Raw genomic sequence first — 18,693 nt, forward strand, 5'->3', positions numbered from 1 at the left:
GTCTCTGCTAATGGTTTCTTAATCTTTTTTTCATCAATGCAGAACACCCAGACGTGGTATCAGTTTTCCTGAACAAAGCAAGGAAACTGCACACAACAAATTCATGGAGCTTTCTTGGATTAGAGAAAGATGGGGTGGTTCCTCCGTCCTCACTTTGGAAGAAAGCTAGATACGGTGAAGATGCGATCATTGGTAACCTCGACACTGGTGAGTACTAAATCTTTGTCATTAGTAAGAAACTAATATCAGTCATTTGGGTAGTTAAAATGATTGAAACCTGATCATTTGCATGAGTTTTTGTCATGGTTTATCCACTGCAAAGAAAGAATCTGATGTTTTTGAAATTTGAAACTTGTTAGCAGTCTTATGATCTTTTGTTCCCCTCTCTTTGGAGTTTTGGACATTTAGAATATGCAAAAGTGGTAGGGTCAGTAGCAAAATAAAGATCGACTATCCGTACTAGCTTTGCCAATTGCAATACAATGTGTTGCCATTTTAAATGGAACTGTGCTAGGTGTTTGGCCGGAATCGAAGAGCTTTAGTGATGAGGGACTGGGTCCAGTTCCATCAAAGTGGAGAGGAATCTGTCAGAATGCAACCAAAGAAGGTGTTCCTTGCAACAGGTCCATGTCCTCCTCCACTTGCAATCGATTTTCTGTTACAATATTTGGCGTAGTCCAGGGTAGTATTGCCTTATCAGATTAAAGTTTTCTTGCTTTTCTTTCTAAGAGTTGACATGATCCTGCTCAAGTGATTACTGATTAGTTCCATCAAATCTTCATCTTCCTGTTGTCATTATTGTTAATTCAGCTTGATCATGGTTAGTACTGCAAGTTAACTTTACATGCATTATTTTATTTAGATACTCATTTCTCTATTTGTTGAAACTCTTGTTTCCAATCTATCTGATATGTTTCTGACATCTGCATTAACATGGATATGCACATGACCCTGTTGTCTGTCGACGCACCGAATCCACGTAGGATAACTTAGTTTGCAGTTTTCTTTCTTTCTTTCTTTCTACCCTGGTTATCACGATGTGAAGTCTTTCACGACTTAGTTGCATCCTTGTTTACATGTCCTGTTTGGTGCGTGTTTGAAAAGTGTGTTTGTCTGGAAAAAAACATCAAATTAATTTATTTATTTTTAGTGTTTTCTGGGTTGATGTCAAAAAAATTAAAAAATATATTTAAGTATAGTGGGGGATACTGCTTTGTATTGCAAGTAATTACTGATAGTTTATGTGCATGGATTCGAATTTGAGAGTTTTTATTCCTGTAAAAATATGATTTCTGTCATGAAGTTGAGATTGGCTTTGTATCTCAGTAGAAGTCACCGTGGCAAACTAAGCTCTCAATAGTCCGTCAGTGCTAACTTGCAAAACACAATGCTATCATGCTTTCGTGCATTTTTTAGTGGTTAGGGCTCAAATGATACTCGAGATTTGACCAGGGCCTGGCCTTGCATTCTCCCGTATGGCATGCAAAACTTCACCTTTTTCCTTACTATCTTGTCTCCTATGGCTTCCGAAAAAGTAGGAAGCTGATTGGAGCCAGGTACTTTAACAAGGGTTATGGTTCGATTGTTGGCCATCTCAACTCCAGCTTTCAAACTGCACGCGATATTGAGGGCCATGGAACTCATACCCTATCAACAGCAGCAGGTAATTTTGTTCCAGGAGCTAATGTCTTTGGTAATGGCAAGGGAACTGCCAAGGGCGGATCACCTCGTGCCCGTGTAGCAGCTTACAAGGTATGCTGGCCAGCTGTAGGTGTGAATGAGGGTGGGTGCTATGAAGCAGACATCTTGGCCGGCTTCGATGTTGCCATAAGCGATGGCGTTGACGTGCTCTCAGTTTCCCTGGGTGGGGCTATCGATGAATACTCGGATGATGCTATTGCAATCGGTTCTTTCCATGCTTTCAAGAAGGGTATTACTGTGGTTGCCTCTGCTGGCAATTCAGGACCAGGACCAGGATCGGTATCAAATGTGGCACCTTGGCTGATAACAGTTGGTGCCAGCACACTTGATCGTGCCTTCACAATCTACGTTGCACTTGGAAACAGGAAGCACCTCAAGGTTATTTTCTTTTTTCCCTCTAGAAATTATAGTTTTGGAGGGTAATCAACAGGGAACTCGAGGAGAGAGCTTCTTTGGCTAATCTCTCTGTTCTTTTAACAGCCCTTCATGATGGATTTCTTACTAGTTCAGTACTAGCTAGGATCGTCTTTCACAATATTGAATTACCTTGTGGTTTACACAAGTTGAGTTTTTCTCTAACTAATCATCTTGTTGTCTTTGCTAGGGAGTAAGTCTTTCACAAAAAAGCTTGCCTGCTAGAAAATTCTATCCATTGATCAGTGGTGCACGGGCAAAGGCTTCTAATCAATCTGAAGAAGATGCGTAAGTATCACCTCAACTCTGTGGATGCTCGAAATATTTCGATACTAAACTTGTGAATCCCTAAGCTTTTTGCTATAGCATTGCCCTAAGTTGGTAATTGCAAGAAATCTTGCAGCAACCTTTGCAAACCTGGAACACTTGATTCCGAAAAGGTTAAAGGGAAGATATTGGTATGCCTTCGAGGGGTAAATCCAAGAGTAGAAAAGGGACATGTAGCTCTTCTTGCTAGGGCTGTTGGATGATTTTGGCTAATGATGAAGAATCTGGCAATGGCATTCTTGCCGACGCTCATGTACTTCCTGCTGCACACATCATCTCTACAGATGGTCAAGCTGTCTTTTCCTACCTCAATTCTACCAAGTAAGTTCATATCAACTTAACCAAGAAATCTCTTTGAGCTTGACAAACCCGGTATTTTAGCCGGATCGTATCTGCATGTAAATCAGGGACCCTTGGGCATATATCACCAATGTAAGGACAGAATTGGGAACAAAGCCAGCTCCATTTATGGCTTCTTTCTCATCCAGGGGCCTAATATCCTTGAAGAATCAATCCTCAAGGTTTGTTTTAGCAGTTCTTCGTTGTTATTTTTCTCGGTCAATCTGTCTGTGCTATCGTTGGCCTTGCATTATACAGTGATGAATGAACATGACTTGGTCTATCCATTTCAGCCTGATATCACTGCTCCCGGTGTCAGTGTAATTGCTGCTTTCACTCTAGCAACAGGACCAACTGATGCAGCTTACGATAAGCGAAGGATTCCCTTCAACACTGAATCTGGAACTTCAATGTCATGCCCTCATGTTTCTGGAATTGTTGGCCTTCTAAAATCACTCCATCCAGATTGGAGTCCTGCCGCTATCAGATCGGCTATCATGACAACTGGTAAAGAACAGTTTTCCTTCTCTTTTTCTTTAGAGCTAGAAAATACGTTTTGTACATTGATCATTGTCTTACTAATCGATTTCATCCGCAGCAACAACAAGAAATAACAATGGGGATCCAATATTGGATTCGTCCAACACCAGGGCAACTCCATTTGCATACGGTGCAGGACATGTGCAGCCAAACCGTGCAGCAGATCCTGGTCTAGTTTATGATCTCACTGTTAATGATTTCTTGAACTATTTATGCAGCCGAGGCTATACTGCAAAAGACCTGAAATTATTCACAGATAAGCCATACACTTGTCCAGAGTCATTCAGTTTGACAGACTTCAACTATCCTTCAATCTCAGCTATTAATCTTAATGACACCATAACAGTTACTCGAAGAGTTAAAAATGTCGGTTCTCCTGGCAAATACTATATCCATGTCAGGGAACCAACCGGAGTGTTAGTTTCGGTTACGCCTGCCACCTTAGAGTTTAAGAAACTGGGTGAGGAGAAGACATTTAAGGTTACATTCAAACTTGCCCCAAATGGAAGCTTAAAGATTATACATTTGGGGTATTGTCATGGTCCGATGGTAAGCACTTCGTCAGGAGTCCTCTGGTGGTGAGGCCTTACTGGAGTCATTGAAACAGCGGGTCCATTCAAGCTGATTTCTGTTCAGAGCCCTGTTATCCGTGTAGAATCCTGATAGATCAATTCTTTGGATAATGATGCTTATTTTTTTCCCTGAAAGAAAAGATGTCTCAATGCAATCACATTTCTACTTCCTAATAGCAAGAGTTTATACTCAAACAAGATCTTTCACTCTTGTTTTTGTTTTTGATTTTTTTTTTTTATTCCTCTTCACAAAATCAAAAACCAATATGCTTGATGCTCACCCTTTGTGAGGTTGCACTAGAAGATTCATAAACCCTCATCATGAAAGAATGTATATCAAAGGAAACAATTGCAATGAATTCATAATGTCACAAAGTATGGTTGGGACCTTTTCCTAGCTCATCATCTAAGAATTCAACACCAGCATTTCTCAAACTCCAAAATATTGAAACCTAAGGCTTAACCTATGATCATGACGAAAACCCCACCTATCTTACCACCTGACCTAAGAGAATCGCATTCTAAGTTTCTAACCAAATAAAACTTCAAACATTTTCTCTTCTTTAGCTTTTAGATAACAGACCAATTCCTTTCTTTATCTAGTTATTCTATGTATCTGGAAACTGTCAGCTTTGTGTTTATTGTTACGTTGGTTTTGATTGTTATGACCATAACTAATCTAAACTGAAAACGATAGATAAAATGTTGAGAATTTCAAATTTGGCGCTTGAATCACTCTTGTTCCATCAAAGGTAGGAATTCTCCAAAAATATAGAAGTACAAATTGATTGACCTCTAAAAATAGTAAAAAGAAAACAGAGCTTAAGGACAACGGAGATCACAATGTTTTTTCCTTTTGTTCTTTATCTTCTTTTCTTCTCTCTCTTGCAGACTTCTAATTATGCTCCACTAAAGGCAAGGCTCGTCGACCTTTTCGTTGGTTTGTGTGTGATTGTTGTTGATGTAAAGTTGGCTATGGAGTTGATGGTTTTTCTTTCATTCAGTCTTGCATAGTTTACATGGTGAGAGTCTCCATCTGGTTCCTTGCCATCACAATTTGATGTTCAAAAATTGACAGTGTTACACTTTGATCTGCTAGGATCACTCTTGGAAAGGTTTGCATTATCGAAAAGTTATGGAAATTCTCTGGTTTTGAACTACACCTTATTCATTAGTGCTATATTTCTTATGCAGAAAAGAGCAGGTCGAGGATCAAACGATTTACACTAAAAGTTTCAAATATTAAAAAGTTCAAGTAAAATACGTTCCCGACAGACATGATTCGTTAAATTCAATACGAATTTTAATACACAATATTACTACAATTTGATCCAAATTGAAAATTAGTTTGGACTTAGGCCTAAATTAGGTCCAAGCCCATTTCGAAAAAAAATACAATGCAGGTTGTTTATTAGCAAACAAACCAGTGAGCTTTCGACACGTGGTGGGGGTCTTTTCAACATACAAAAACCATAATATTGAACCCTCGGAGAAAGTTTCAAGCTTTGCAGCCACAAACAGAGGGAAAAGGGTTGCAAGGAGACTGAGTTTAAATTCACCAACCCAATCTCGAATAGATAGAAGGTAAACTCTCTTCTTCTGGTTTTTCCGTGATGTTTTTTAAATGGGATTTTCTTTAAAAAAAAAACTGAGGAGTTTGGATTTTTCTTATGCTTTTTATCAGTATGATTGATGGGAAAAATCTGAACTTTCTATGGAATTGAAAGATTTGTTTGGCTGGTGTGATATCTTAAATGTGTTTTGAGGTTTTTTATGTTCATTGTTTCTATTCTTCTGGTTGATGATTGTTTATGTTTCTTTACCAGTCAGTCTGGTTGATGGGAAAAGTCTAAAAATTTCTATGGAAAGATGAAAACTTTTTTTGAGGGATTTGTTTGTCCGATTCCTATCTTAGATTTTTTTTTTTCTGTTAATTGGTTCTATTTTTTATTTTATTTTCTTGTGGTATAAATGAAAATTTGAGTATTGTTATCTGATTTAATGGTTAATACTAGTACATCCCTTGTGTATTGTTTCTGTTTCTTCAAGATTCTGTCTGAAATTGTTTTGTATCTAATATCTCAAGTTTTGATGTTCTGTGAATTCAATGTTTTTGTCCATGTGAATGGTACAAATTGTGGTGTTAGAGCAAATTGAATGGTTTTGTTTATGCTTATTGACTTTGTTTCCTAAAATCAAATTTTTATGTATTTTATTTTGAAGCAGGATTAGGTGCAGTCAGAATGCAGTCCAGCAAAGACCCTGCATCAATGGAAGTTGAAACCCGTGAACACAAGTCTTCGGGAGCTTTGCCTGCAAAGCCAAAGTTTGAGCCTTTGAAGGCTCATGAGATGTCTGATGGTCGAGTTCAATTTAGAAAAGTCTCGGTTCCACCACATCGGTATTCACCTCTGAAGAAAGCATGGATGGAAATCTACACTCCAATATATGAGCAAATGAAGGTTGATGTCCGTATGAACCTCAAAGCTAGGAAGGTTGAGTTGAAAACTAGATCAGACACGCCTGATGTTAGCAACCTGCAAAAGTGTGCTGACTTCATGCATGCTTTTATGCTAGGTTTTGATGTGATTGATGCCATTGCTCTTTTGCGTTTGGACGAGCTGTATGTTGAATCTTTTGAAATCAAAGATGTTAAAACTCTTCGAGGTGAGCATTTGTCCCGGGCCATTGGGAGACTGTCTGGTAAAGGTGGCAAAACAAAGTTTGCCATTGAGAACGCTACCAAGACAAGGATTGTGATTGCTGACACCAAGATTCACATATTAGGATCTTTTCAAAATATCAAAGTTGCAAGGGATTCTCTTTGCAGCCTCATTTTAGGGTCTCCTGCTGGAAAGGTATACTCAAAACTTAGACAAGTTACAGCTAGATTGGCTGAGAGATTCTGATCATATTTGTTTGTGTTGCTTGGCGAATTGAGATTACATGTTATTTTTGTAATGCTGAGTGCCAGAGTGTAATTTGGCATGAAATTTTTGTGTGGAGATGCTGTATCGGCTGTCAAAAAACATTCACTATAAGGGAATTAATTTCTCACTTGTACTTGCTAATTGATTTAACTTGTCCGCCTTGCTGGTTTGCAATTGAATTTTTTGACCTTGTGCATATGACAATGGCGTATTTGCTTACTGTTGGCATAATGCGCTGTTCAATTTAATCAGCTTCATGGTGCGTACTGCTCCATGCTCATATGGCATCTCTTAAAAACATAAATCACCAAGTATTGATGCCTGGTTACCCTGGTGTTCTTTGATCAGCAATTTTGCTCCTACTTGGAATAGCCTGAGAAATTGAATTCAGGCAACTGCATGATAGCTTATGTGTATCTAACAGGGCCATGTTGTCAACTGAAAGGCACCATGGCCATGGTAATAGTGAGTATGCATGATAGTGAATTTTTGCTTCTATATTAGGTAACTCGTTGCGAAACGTGGAAACGGAAAAACTTCATGCAAATCACCCGATTCCTGTTGTTTTTGTTAAGCCAAGACATTGTGTTTGGGATAGAGGTGAGGTTTGGTTTTCTTTTTTTAATGGGACTCGAATAAAAACAAGAAAACTTGTTTTTGGTGGAAGCTTTTTGTGCGGGTTGTACATAAAAAAAACTACTACAGTTCACCTTCTTCTATCCCAAACACCCTTAGTACAACCTGTTAGCTACCAATTAAAACAACTTCGGTGTAAATAATTTCACTTAGAATGCTCGGCAAGAAAGAAATTCAACTTGAAGGATGCACAATGTGACTTCTCATTCTGGTAAGTTAAGGATATCCAGAAACTGAAAACGACCAGTTCTTATTGTGAAGTGATCTTTTGGTCATCTCTACCGTTGGAGTAAGATGTTAAAAAATAGCCCTTCAGTCGTTTGCCCTAATCCTACCAAGGTTGCGCAAACCCGCATTAGATTTCTACTAAGAAACCTATCAGAAGAACATTCTTCTGGGGCTGATGTAAACGGGCGGCAATTGCCAGGGTTGAAGAAAATACAAGTTCGAAAATCGAAAACCAAGTGAATCAAACTGAATTCAGGGACATCTGACAAGTCTACTACCCATTTGAATTGCAAGGGTTGTATGAAGGTATAAGATTGTTGTTCGAATGGATGGGTTTGGCACAGTTTCTTCAATTTGTAAAGTCATTGGATGACTAAAATGAATATTATTCCCCACAATGAATAATATTGTTGAAAGAATGAATAATTGTTATTCAGCCGCCAAAAAGAAACCCAGCAGCCTGTTCTTCATTTCCATCAAATAATTTAAGAGCTTGTATAACTGCCTCTCTTCCAAACCCTAGCTCAACAAGCTTTGCAACTTTGGCTTCAAAGTCAGGTCCCTGGCAGCAAATATGTGAGAAAACTATTATTGACATTCAAATTGGCTGATAGAGTGAATATGTTACGATTGATGAAGTGACATGTTTAACAAATTGCGGGGTTCAAGTTGAGAATATTGAAGGAAACCAACTGTTGAAGTAAAGCTTAGACTAAATTTCCCAAGGGAAGAAAAAAGATGATACCTGTGTCAAACTGCTGCGTGCAACCCCTGTGGAACACAAGAAGAAAGAAAAGATTTAGATACCATCTGGGAATCAAATTCATGGACCACCTTGGTATTTTAAAACAGGATCTATAATGATTAAAACGCAGCTATTTACAATGGCATAATTTATGAACCCACATCTACCTAGATTACATATGATCGAACCAGTATATTGAAAATAAAAGCAGAATGCTAGACAATATTATATATCCTATCACGAACTAACCAGACGATTGACCCATGGCTGGTGGATCATTCTTCTTCTCAGCTTTTCCTGAAGTCACCTGAAAACATCAAGAGGATCAATGCCAAAACTTTAGCTTTCACATTAGCAGCAACTATCAGCATCAATTCATAAAATCATATGTTTTATGTTTGGGATGACCAAATAATATTCTAAGGCTTTTTCTTCTGTAAAGCTCCAAGATATTGCTTGAAAAACAAGAATTCAATGTTAAACTCTTAAGTGTTTCTCTTCTGTAAAGCCCATAGCAAAATACATCAATACCTTAAAGAACTTCAGTTAACTATAACAATAATATCCTTAGATACAAGTATAGTGTCCGTTTCAGAAACCATCCAAAATTGAAGTGCACAATAGGCTCAAACAGTGGGGGATTTCTTTAGTGTTTGAAAACAGTTCATAAAATCACAGATTAAGTAGCACATATCATTAACAAGGATCTGTTTCAGTAATAGTGTATAACTGAAGATAAGACTTACTGGGTTTCCTGAGCTGGATGCTTCTTTTGAATACCTCTCTTCATCAAGAAAACGAGGTGGAATGTCCTTTTCTAAAACAGCAACACTTTAATTTATCAAATGAAAAAAGACTTGAATGCTTTCCCAGATTACCAAAAGAAATCAAGCATTTCATAGAAATACAGTCATCATTACAGATAACAAGCAAATGCAGAAGATGAAAGATCAACCTTGTAAAAATGGGACAGAAACTTCACCACCACCCACTCTCAGAACATTCTCCTTTAGATCAATAATACACTGCATGAACAGGTTAAAATCAAAACAAATTCATCCAGACAAACTTTCAACAGTGAAAGGTCCAAATAGCCATCAAATAGAAGTGAAAGTGCTGGTGCTACCTGGTGCTTGCGAAGCATATCAAGCCCAAAGAGGAATTCCATATTAGGAGAATCCAGTACCATGAAGGAACAAGGATAAAATATATTCCCAATCTAGATAAACAAACAGAAGAAAACAAAGAAATTAGCATCAGCTTTAAGCACAATGTGTTGAGAGTAACAGCAATACACAGTAAACAAGAGAAAGTACAAGAAACATTCTTCGGTTAAACAGAGGGGCACAAGACATGGTGATATAAGGAAAAATGGGAGTGTAAAGAGATTAAGAAAAAAAAAAAAAAGCTTCATTCACATCAAGGCACGCATGCTCAATAATCTAAAACAATTTTAAAGACAGTACAATTTTTTTGTAGAAAACTAATGGAGAGCATGGAGAAAGAAGTGACAGAGGTCAATTACTGAAATCAAAATAAAAATCCCAAAGAAGAGAGCATAAAGGGTGGCAAATTGGTCAAGTAACCATATACACACAAGCAGCCGGTATTAGATTAAGAATTGATAAATAGCTCTTTCTCACTCATTCTCTTAGAAAATGATAAAGGACATTTGTTTTGCCTGTGCAAGACAAGTGTTGAAACAGCCATATACAGAGGCAAGTGCCTGAGCAAATACACATACATTTAAGCAAGCATGTAGCAACACTGAATGGCACTTTTAAGCAAGCATGTAGCAACACTGAATGGCACTTTTAAGCAAGCATGTAGCAACACCGAATGGCACTAAGTAAAAATTGCATGTATGACCACACACATGAGACTTTAACCAAGAAATGTTTCCCCATTGATGTACCTTGATTGGAGCTACATGAATACGACCCAATATCTCTGATTGTCCAACTCCATGGGCAATGCCTTTATAACGTTGATCTAGAAGTCTTAACAATCTGAATAGACAAGCCAACGACAAAACAGGTTGTCCTCCATTTTAATATCTAGCAAACATGTGAGCTGTAACATCAACATCACTAAAGAAAAAGTACTGCTTGGAAGCATTAAATTAACATATGTCAATGCTAATGAGAGAGAAATGCAAGCACTAGAAACCAACTTTGTTATTTAAGAGATGAGTTGATAAGAACCAACTTAAAGGAATTGGGTCGGCCTATATCTCATGCTTATAGATCAAACCATATAACCTCAAAAGTTGACCAATAGTAAAATGAACAAATACACAAGAATAGCACATACCCGCATCGCTCAGCACAGCTTTTTGATATTATTGTGGACTGAGCACCACTATCAACGAATGCCTGAAACAAAAAGAAAAATTGGTGTGTCTAAAAGTTTTGATTGAGCATGATCACATCAGCTCAATGCTGGCGAGAGAAAACTGATCAAACTGTGCAGAAAATTTTGGTAATGGTCCTAGTCCCATGATGTGAACTGTTTTGGGGAATAAATGAAAATAACAAGAGAAACAAACCAAAATCATGATTACGTTGAAAGAATACATGGACCGTAGATCAAACAGTGTGTATTGAAAAATATTAAAAAAGACTGTCTCTACCTTTAAAGGGACACCATTAACTTCCATATCAACGTACAGCATAATCTGAAAGGTGAAAGATGAAACTTGACATTTAAAACCAATAATCAAAAACTTGATTGTAGAGCACAAGGTTGAAAAGCATATGTACCACTCTGGCAAAAGCTTCAGGGTTGTATTCCAAGGCCGCTGCCCAGTTCTCATCGATTCCTTTCTGCATTTGAAGTTAGCAGGAATGGAAAACATCAAAAAAGACACAAAGGAAAAGGCATCTGGGAAAAATTGCATGCCCGTGATAATATCGGTAGTGAAAGCCTTTGAGTGGAAACTAGATACAAAAACCTATATTTCTTTATAACAACCCTAAAAGAGAATTATCCTCACAGAAATGAAAGCTGCAGACACCCATAATGTTCTTGCATACCATTAAAAAAAAATGAAAAGGAAAAACCTCATTCTTGACTTCTTATTAGTTGCACAATCACTGTTTCCAGTATGACACAAAAGGATATAGATGTCCAAAAACATTTAATAGGTCGCTGCCTGTTAATCTTTACAATTAAGGAATTAAATAATACTCACCTGACGAATGGCAGCTTCGATTTTCTTCTGCGCCTCTACATCAAAGGGATCTGCTTCAAGGAGGGCCTACAGCACAAACCAGACAGAATATAGGTAAATCAGCTTCTTCAGCCAACATTACAATTAATTTGCAATTGAAAGAACAATATTACATATGGAATGTTTTCTTAAGATAAAAGGGCATGATACAACAGATTAGGTAGTTAACCATCAGTAAAAGCTAAGTACTCACAAACTCCTCTTCTTGTTGACGACGTAATTCAGATCTTTGACGATGGCGTTGCCTTAGAAGGTCCTGGAATTTGTTGAGATCATTTCAAGAATAACTTGGGCAAGTTCAGGATCAGCCTGTTGAGTTCAATATAAAATCATAGCATCAGACATCGCACTTATCGCACCATAGTAAAAAAGAAAAAGGATTAGGAAACATGCAATGGACACTATAGCAAGCGAACAATGAAACTTCTTTCAACAGAGAACTAACTTATCAGATTGCAGGACTTTTCTCATCTGAACTAAAACATAAAAATCAGAACGAAATTGCACAAGTCTCCTGATTTTTGAAGGGTGAGGGAAAAACTGAACAAAAAAAAATCATCCATCTTACCTGTAATAGTTGAGCCATTGTATTAGAATCATTTCGAAGTTGCTGCTGGAAAGCTCCAGGGTTCACAGCAGATCCATCAGGATTGAAGCCCAAATTATTGGAGGGGGGCACTGAAACAAATTTGCAATTTTTATAGTTTTTGCATGAAAGTTTCAATCCCGAAACAATTCGCACAAATATACTGATGTTAGGATCACCAATGCCCATGTTGAACAAATGGATGCATAACTAAGATGTCAAACTACAGAAACAAACCAAAATTTCAAATTACTTTAGTCAGAAAAGCACTCCATCTGAAAGTCACCAAACAAAAAAAAACCTAACCACTAATCCATAATTCAAGAAAAACAAGACAGCTCAATCTGAACGAGCAAATTTAAAGGTAAAATAATCAGAGATAAAACTGCATATACCTAAGAGCAGCAGCATTAGAGACCATCATGACCAAATCCTCATCCTTAACGCCTAATGCACTCAATTTCTCATTATTTCTCATCTCCCTCCCATTATATAGCAGCTGCTGCTGCTGGAGAGGCACCTGTGTCTACTCTCACACCAAAAACAAAACAAAATCATTACTTCATAAGCAATCCCAAGTTCACACAATTATCACACTTCAATTAAGACTATACAATTCTTAGTCCTGCGTAGAACTAGGGTGAATTGGATTCAAAAAAAGGAAAAGATTGAAACTTTGAGTGCTCTAATAAATAATAAACAATGATGATACAGAATTTTTTCAAATAAATTACACTTCACAAAAGGAACATACAGCAATAAATGAACTCATTATGAACTACTTTGAATTGGGTTTTTCAAAACATGAAAAAAGATAAAAAAAAATAAAAAAAATAAAATTCCGGCAACCCAATTTTCCTTAACAATTCAAATAAGACAAAAAAGCGATCTTTCACCTCAACTTCAAGTAAAGCTTTCACATTCTCAACCTGCAATCAAAATTACACAAATAAATAGCTGTAATGAAAGAAAAAACAAATGGGGTTTAAAGATCAATAGTTACAGATTCATGAGGATCAATTTCAAGAGATATGATCTGTTCATCTGCTGTCATTACAGTAATTCTCATCTTTCTTGTTGTTTTTCTTTGAAAAGATAGGATTGGATCACTTTGGTGTGGGTTTTTGAGGTCTCTGTCTTGTTTATACAGGAGTGAGTGTTTGTATTTAAGGTTGCGAGGAAGTTTTGGTATCTTAGACGAGAAGGTGGGTTTGTGTTGACCAGAGTTGAGCTGGGTTTTTGGATAAAGTTTGAGACTTTTCAGCTTTCGGCTTTCAAATTTCGGTTTTATCATGCCTTGCTTTGCTTGTGACCTGTCAGAGAAGTTAGTTCTTACTGCCAAATATCCCCCTCAGATACTGGGTAATATCTGGTTCCTATTATGATATATAAGAGATGGTGGAGATCGTGTGTTCTTCTTATATTTTTTTTATTTTAAAAGTACAAAAAATTATTTTAAAATTAATTTTATGATATATCTCTATTTCATTTCTCTAATTAAATATGTTTTTTGTATTTTATATTTGTATCTTCTATCTTAACCAAACCACCACCTTAATGATGTTTTGGATAAACCTTAATTGAGTCATTAGCATATATGCTCATTTAGATTGGGTGTGAAATCTATAAATTTTATCAATTAAGATATTAAATGTTTCATGCAATTCTCCATCATATAGTCCTCTATCAATAATTTATTAGATTTTCTTTATCAAAATTTCTTTAAAATGAGGTTGTTTTATTGCATAAAATATGCAAATTAGATGGAAAATGTTTAACAAAACAATTGAGGGCATGATCATATTGAGAAACGAGGGGAAATTGGGAGCTAATTGATAAAATTTATAGGCTTGATTTGGCTTCCAAGATTTTTACTTCCTTTCCTCTCTAGCAAAACCTTTAGAGTTGAACCCAAGAGACAAGGCAGAAAGCAAATTGAGCTGCCATGGAAGGAATGGGATTTGTACCAGACTGTTTTTTTAGTAAACAAGAGAATGAGGAGTTCGAGCTATTTGGAGCTCCATAGGAACGTCCATCGTAAACTTCCTTCCTCTCTTGCTTGTTCATGCCATCACCCTTCTTCCATAGCTAGCAGGTGTTAATTAGCAGCAAAGGAAGCCCTTGACCTCCCTTAATTTGATGTTTTTCAAGCTTTTCCATGTCACAGATTCATTTTTTCTCTACCGTTGAAAGCATGTCATTCATATAAGACTAGCTAGTGAGGTTTGGATTCCAATTTTCCACCCACGTATACTACTACAGCACTTGTGCATATATCATATTCTCAAAGTTACCATAACAACAAACACACACTCGATCAGTTTACAGCGACCATAGCCTGTGAATCTCTGATCAGCACCATCAAAAATCATAAACAATTGGGAATACTTTTTAGATAGAATTCAATTGAGTAAACTTACTGTCATTAACATGAAGACCAGATCAAGAAACTGGAATTCAATAAAAAATAATAATAAATAATCACACCACACACACTCCTAGAATAATTACAACCCTTGCAGAATAGAGAGGTCTTCTTATCCTAGAAAGGGCCAGGAGGAGAAGCTGGGAAACCCAAGAAAGGCCTTGAAACTTTACCACCACCACAAAGAGAACCAATAGCATTAGGATCACAAACACCAAGATGGTCCTTCACCTTATGAAACCCATTCTTGAAAACTCCAAGACCAAACGATAAACCAATCACGATCGCCACTAGTATTACACAAGTGCACAGCATGCACATTCTGCATCCACAACACATCTTTCTTGACGAGGGTTTTTTCTAGGTTTCTTCTCTGTTGCAAAAACAAGGGCAGTCGGGCGTCTATAAAAGAGAGAGAGAGAGTGTGTGGTGGGGTGGTTTGTTTTGGATCTTGAAAACGTGAAAGCAATGTGGTGTGGTGTGGTGGGTTTTGGTTTTTTGGTTAATGGGAAGGATTTGGACGCCATGTGAGAAGTCGTGTTCCCTTCGAAGCAAAGCAATAGAGTGAAAATCTCCTTGATATTCATGGTGAGAATTCAAAAAGTTTAATGCGTTTCGTACCTTTTCTATAAGGTAAAGGGTCCTGGTCAATTTGTTGTGATATCATTTCATGGCTACCTTAACATGGCTGCTGGTTTAACTACGTCAGTGGTGGGTTGAAATAAATTTCAGATTGCTGGGCTGTTTTTTAGTTTTCAGAACCATGTTTTTAAAATAAGGACCCTCTCTCCACAAACAGAGCTTTTAAAGCCTACAAAAGCATTAGCTAAGAAAAGCAGAGTCAGTCTCCAACCACTTCCTAAACCCACTGTTCCATGCCATAGATAATCCATGCAAAAGATGTTGTCAAGGCCTGAGGTGGAAAGGAAACCTCAACAAATTGACTTTCTTTAGTTTTTACAAGCAGTAGATTCAACTCCACCCAAGGGAACATGATTATAGTAGACTGTCTATATATGGCCGAGCCAGAGTTTTGAGTGTGCCAGACTTGGATGGATCTAGCCACAGATTTGAGAAAAAATCTTGAGCAGATGGCCTTTGAAAGATGAAATAAAGCTTGGAGCCCATCAAACTCACACCTTAATGGTGAGCGGTTTGAAGGTTAATAAGTGGGTGATTTGGTAATGCGGTGCGAGATGTTTTTATAAGTGTGTTTTTTAAATGAAAATATATATAAAATAATTTTTTTATTTTTAGTATTAGCACATCAAAATCATTGAAAGACAACAAGAAAATATTAATTTGATGTCTTTTCAAATAAAAAACAGTTTGAAAAGTATTTTAAAATCAGGTTCAATCGCAAAAACAACAATGTTTAAGTGCTCATCTCATGAAACATTTGTAGAATCGTGGATGATAATGAGAATATCAATAATTATTATGGTTTATACATTTTTTTACGATTGAAGTTTAGGATATTGGTTTCAATAAAAATAAAATATTGATGATGTTCCATAATCAATATATCAAGGAACTTGAGTTTTTAAATGTTTGGATAATGAATGATTGTGTTTTTATGTTAATCTTCTATTCTCCATAACCGAGGGTGCAGAGGGTCTGTGATAAAAGTTGGGATTTAAGGACACTCCAACGATTAAGTTAGTGATTTTTTGATGAAGAATTGTAATAAATAAGTTTAAATTATAAAAACAAGAATGTTTATTCTTAGTTCATGTACGGTAAATGTTGAAAATATGTTGAAAAAGAGTGAAGATTATGAACCTTTTACATAGGTTGTTCAAAAGGTATTTATAACCTTAAACTTTCTTCATTTATTCAAAAGACTATTAGTCTTTTTCTTCTTTACATTAAAGCAAGGTTGTCAAAAACGCTTTTTTGACACGACACGGAACATTCAATTTAAACTCGAATCGTAAAATCGTAAAATCAAAAGTAAAAATTTTTAACTAAAAATCGTAAAATCAGAAGTAAAATTTTTTTAACTAAAATCGTAAAATCGCAAGTAAAATATTTTAAACAATACAAATATCCAAACATATTAAATTACATAATTCAAATAAAAGTAAAATAAACAATACAAATATCCAAACATCTTAAAATACATAATTCAAATAAAAATTCATACATGTCCATAGGATTTCAATAACTAAAAGTTAACACACCTAAAACAAACAGTCTGTAGGTGTGTCATGTAAACTAAACACACCCTCATTGCCTTTTTCTCCCTCATTATTCCTAAAACAGTCATTAAATAATTTGTTTCTTGTAGTTCAATCATTTGTTTAAGAATTACAAATATGCATGTTGTATCCTACAAAAATACATTCACAGGTTAACAAAGAAGAGTCACTTTAGGCCATTGCTTTCAAAGCTTGCTGGTTTACTCAGCATCTTTTTCTTATTGGAACTGTAAATCCTAGATGGGTAAATCATGAATAGTTTAGACATGAATTGTTTTTCTTATGAAATACTTTTATTTAAACATAGTTTTTCTGATTAGCAATTCTGATTACTCAACATCTTTTTGCTCCATAATAATGTTTTTTCTGATTAGCAATTCTGAAAATAAGCTTGAGAGTTCACAGAATAAGTCTTATATTATCATCAATCGTCAATATAAACAGTAAGATATTATTTTCCTTCTTTCACTAATTTTTTGATTAGCAATTCTGGAATCATTTACTCACTCCATCCTCTGATCAGGTATTTTGTATTTTCCTGAATCTATCTACGTAGTCTTCGATCAAAATGATTTTCTTGCAGCAAAATACATTCACAGAATCACAGGTTCCAGAACAGCAAAACTGGATCAATGGGAATGGAAACGATAATTCAATTTATTTTCCATCCACAATGAATTGATAATACAATTGAACATTCAAGCTCAAAGGCATTCCAAACAGGTGCAGTTTTACAACACAAAAGGCATTCGGTTCCAAAACTACCAAAGCAAGCAAGATAAACAAGGCATTCGGTATTCCAAGACTAATCACCGATTGTAGAAGCAAACCTAGAAGATGAAATATAGATTCACAGCAAACCCAGATCAGTTTTTTTTTCTCTAATCACACGATATTCACCACCATTAGAAAGAAAAAAAACAAAGCTTGGGTTCCCAATTCTTACTTCGTCTCGCTCTGGAGTGTGAGACAGAGATATGATTGGACGAAGTCTGGACCTGTCTCTGGAGTCACGGGAGGGTGCGATGACCGTGTGTGAGACAGGACGATGAATCATAGAGGTGACCTTGAGACAGGGATGAAGACGAAAAAAACGAGGTCGGGCACTCGGGTGGGAATTGGGAATTTGGGAAAGAAAAAAGAGATTACTATATTACTGCCCCTGACCCTAAAGTCAATATTTGTGTTGCTTGTTGCATTTCTATTTTTCCATTCGCACTTTGACTTCGCAGGACATTTTGCTAAACTCGGGAAAATGTAACGTTTTTAATGTTTTTTACGAGTCAACCGGGTTTTTCTGCGAGTTTGGACCGGAGTCAACTCGATTTTGCTAGTTTTCGAGTTTTAACCCTGATTCTACACGTTTTCTGTGTTTTAACTCGTACAATCGGACGATTTTACGAGTCAAAACGCATTTTTAACAATCATGCATTAAAGAGAAAGGAAAACCTCTATATCAATATTAATGTTGATGCAAGTACTTTCTCCTTACATGACATTAATAATATTGATAAGAGTACCACGTGTTTATAGAAGACGGTCCTATATTATTCTCACAAGATATTAATAGTTGATGAGATTTTAATATTATAATGTCAGGCATTAATATTGATTGACCATACAAAATGCTCTTAGAAGACTTTTTTTTTCATGATTAAGTATGTATGGGAGATATATGATCCTAGATTTCTATGTTTGGTTGCTTGTGATTTGAAATAACTCTAAGCCCAAGATCGTTAGTTTGACATCTTTTTAATAGACTTTAGATGCTTGGATCTAGCGTTTAGCCAAACCCGATGAGGAAAGTTGATGTCAGA

General features: G+C 36.4%; 1 protein-coding gene and 1 pseudogene across 2 annotated transcripts; one reads left to right on the plus strand and one right to left on the minus strand.

Annotated features, from left to right (window-relative positions):
* The first annotated feature begins 5,319 nt into the window (after positions 1-5,319).
* On the plus strand, positions 5,320-6,950 carry LOC118051721 (uncharacterized). Of its 2 annotated transcripts, none has more exons than XM_035062434.2 (2): positions 5,320-5,477; positions 6,120-6,950. In XM_035062434.2, exon 2 carries the CDS (start codon positions 6,137-6,139, stop codon positions 6,800-6,802), a length of 666 nt encoding a protein of 221 aa, XP_034918325.1. In that variant the 5' UTR covers positions 5,320-5,477; positions 6,120-6,136; the 3' UTR covers positions 6,803-6,950. The 2 variants fall into 2 exon arrangements, with proteins under 2 accessions (XP_034918325.1, XP_034918326.1); XM_035062435.2 differs by having other exon boundaries at positions 5,332-5,477; positions 6,117-6,950.
* A 952-nt stretch (positions 6,951-7,902) lies between these two features.
* On the minus strand, positions 7,903-13,540 carry LOC118051723 (protein DNA-DAMAGE INDUCIBLE 1-like; annotated as a pseudogene).
* Positions 13,541-18,693: the final 5,153 nt, after the last annotated feature.

Source organism: Populus alba, chromosome 11 (genome assembly GCF_005239225.2).
Source record: "Populus alba chromosome 11, ASM523922v2, whole genome shotgun sequence".
Taxonomy (NCBI): Eukaryota; Viridiplantae; Streptophyta; class Magnoliopsida; order Malpighiales; family Salicaceae; genus Populus; species Populus alba.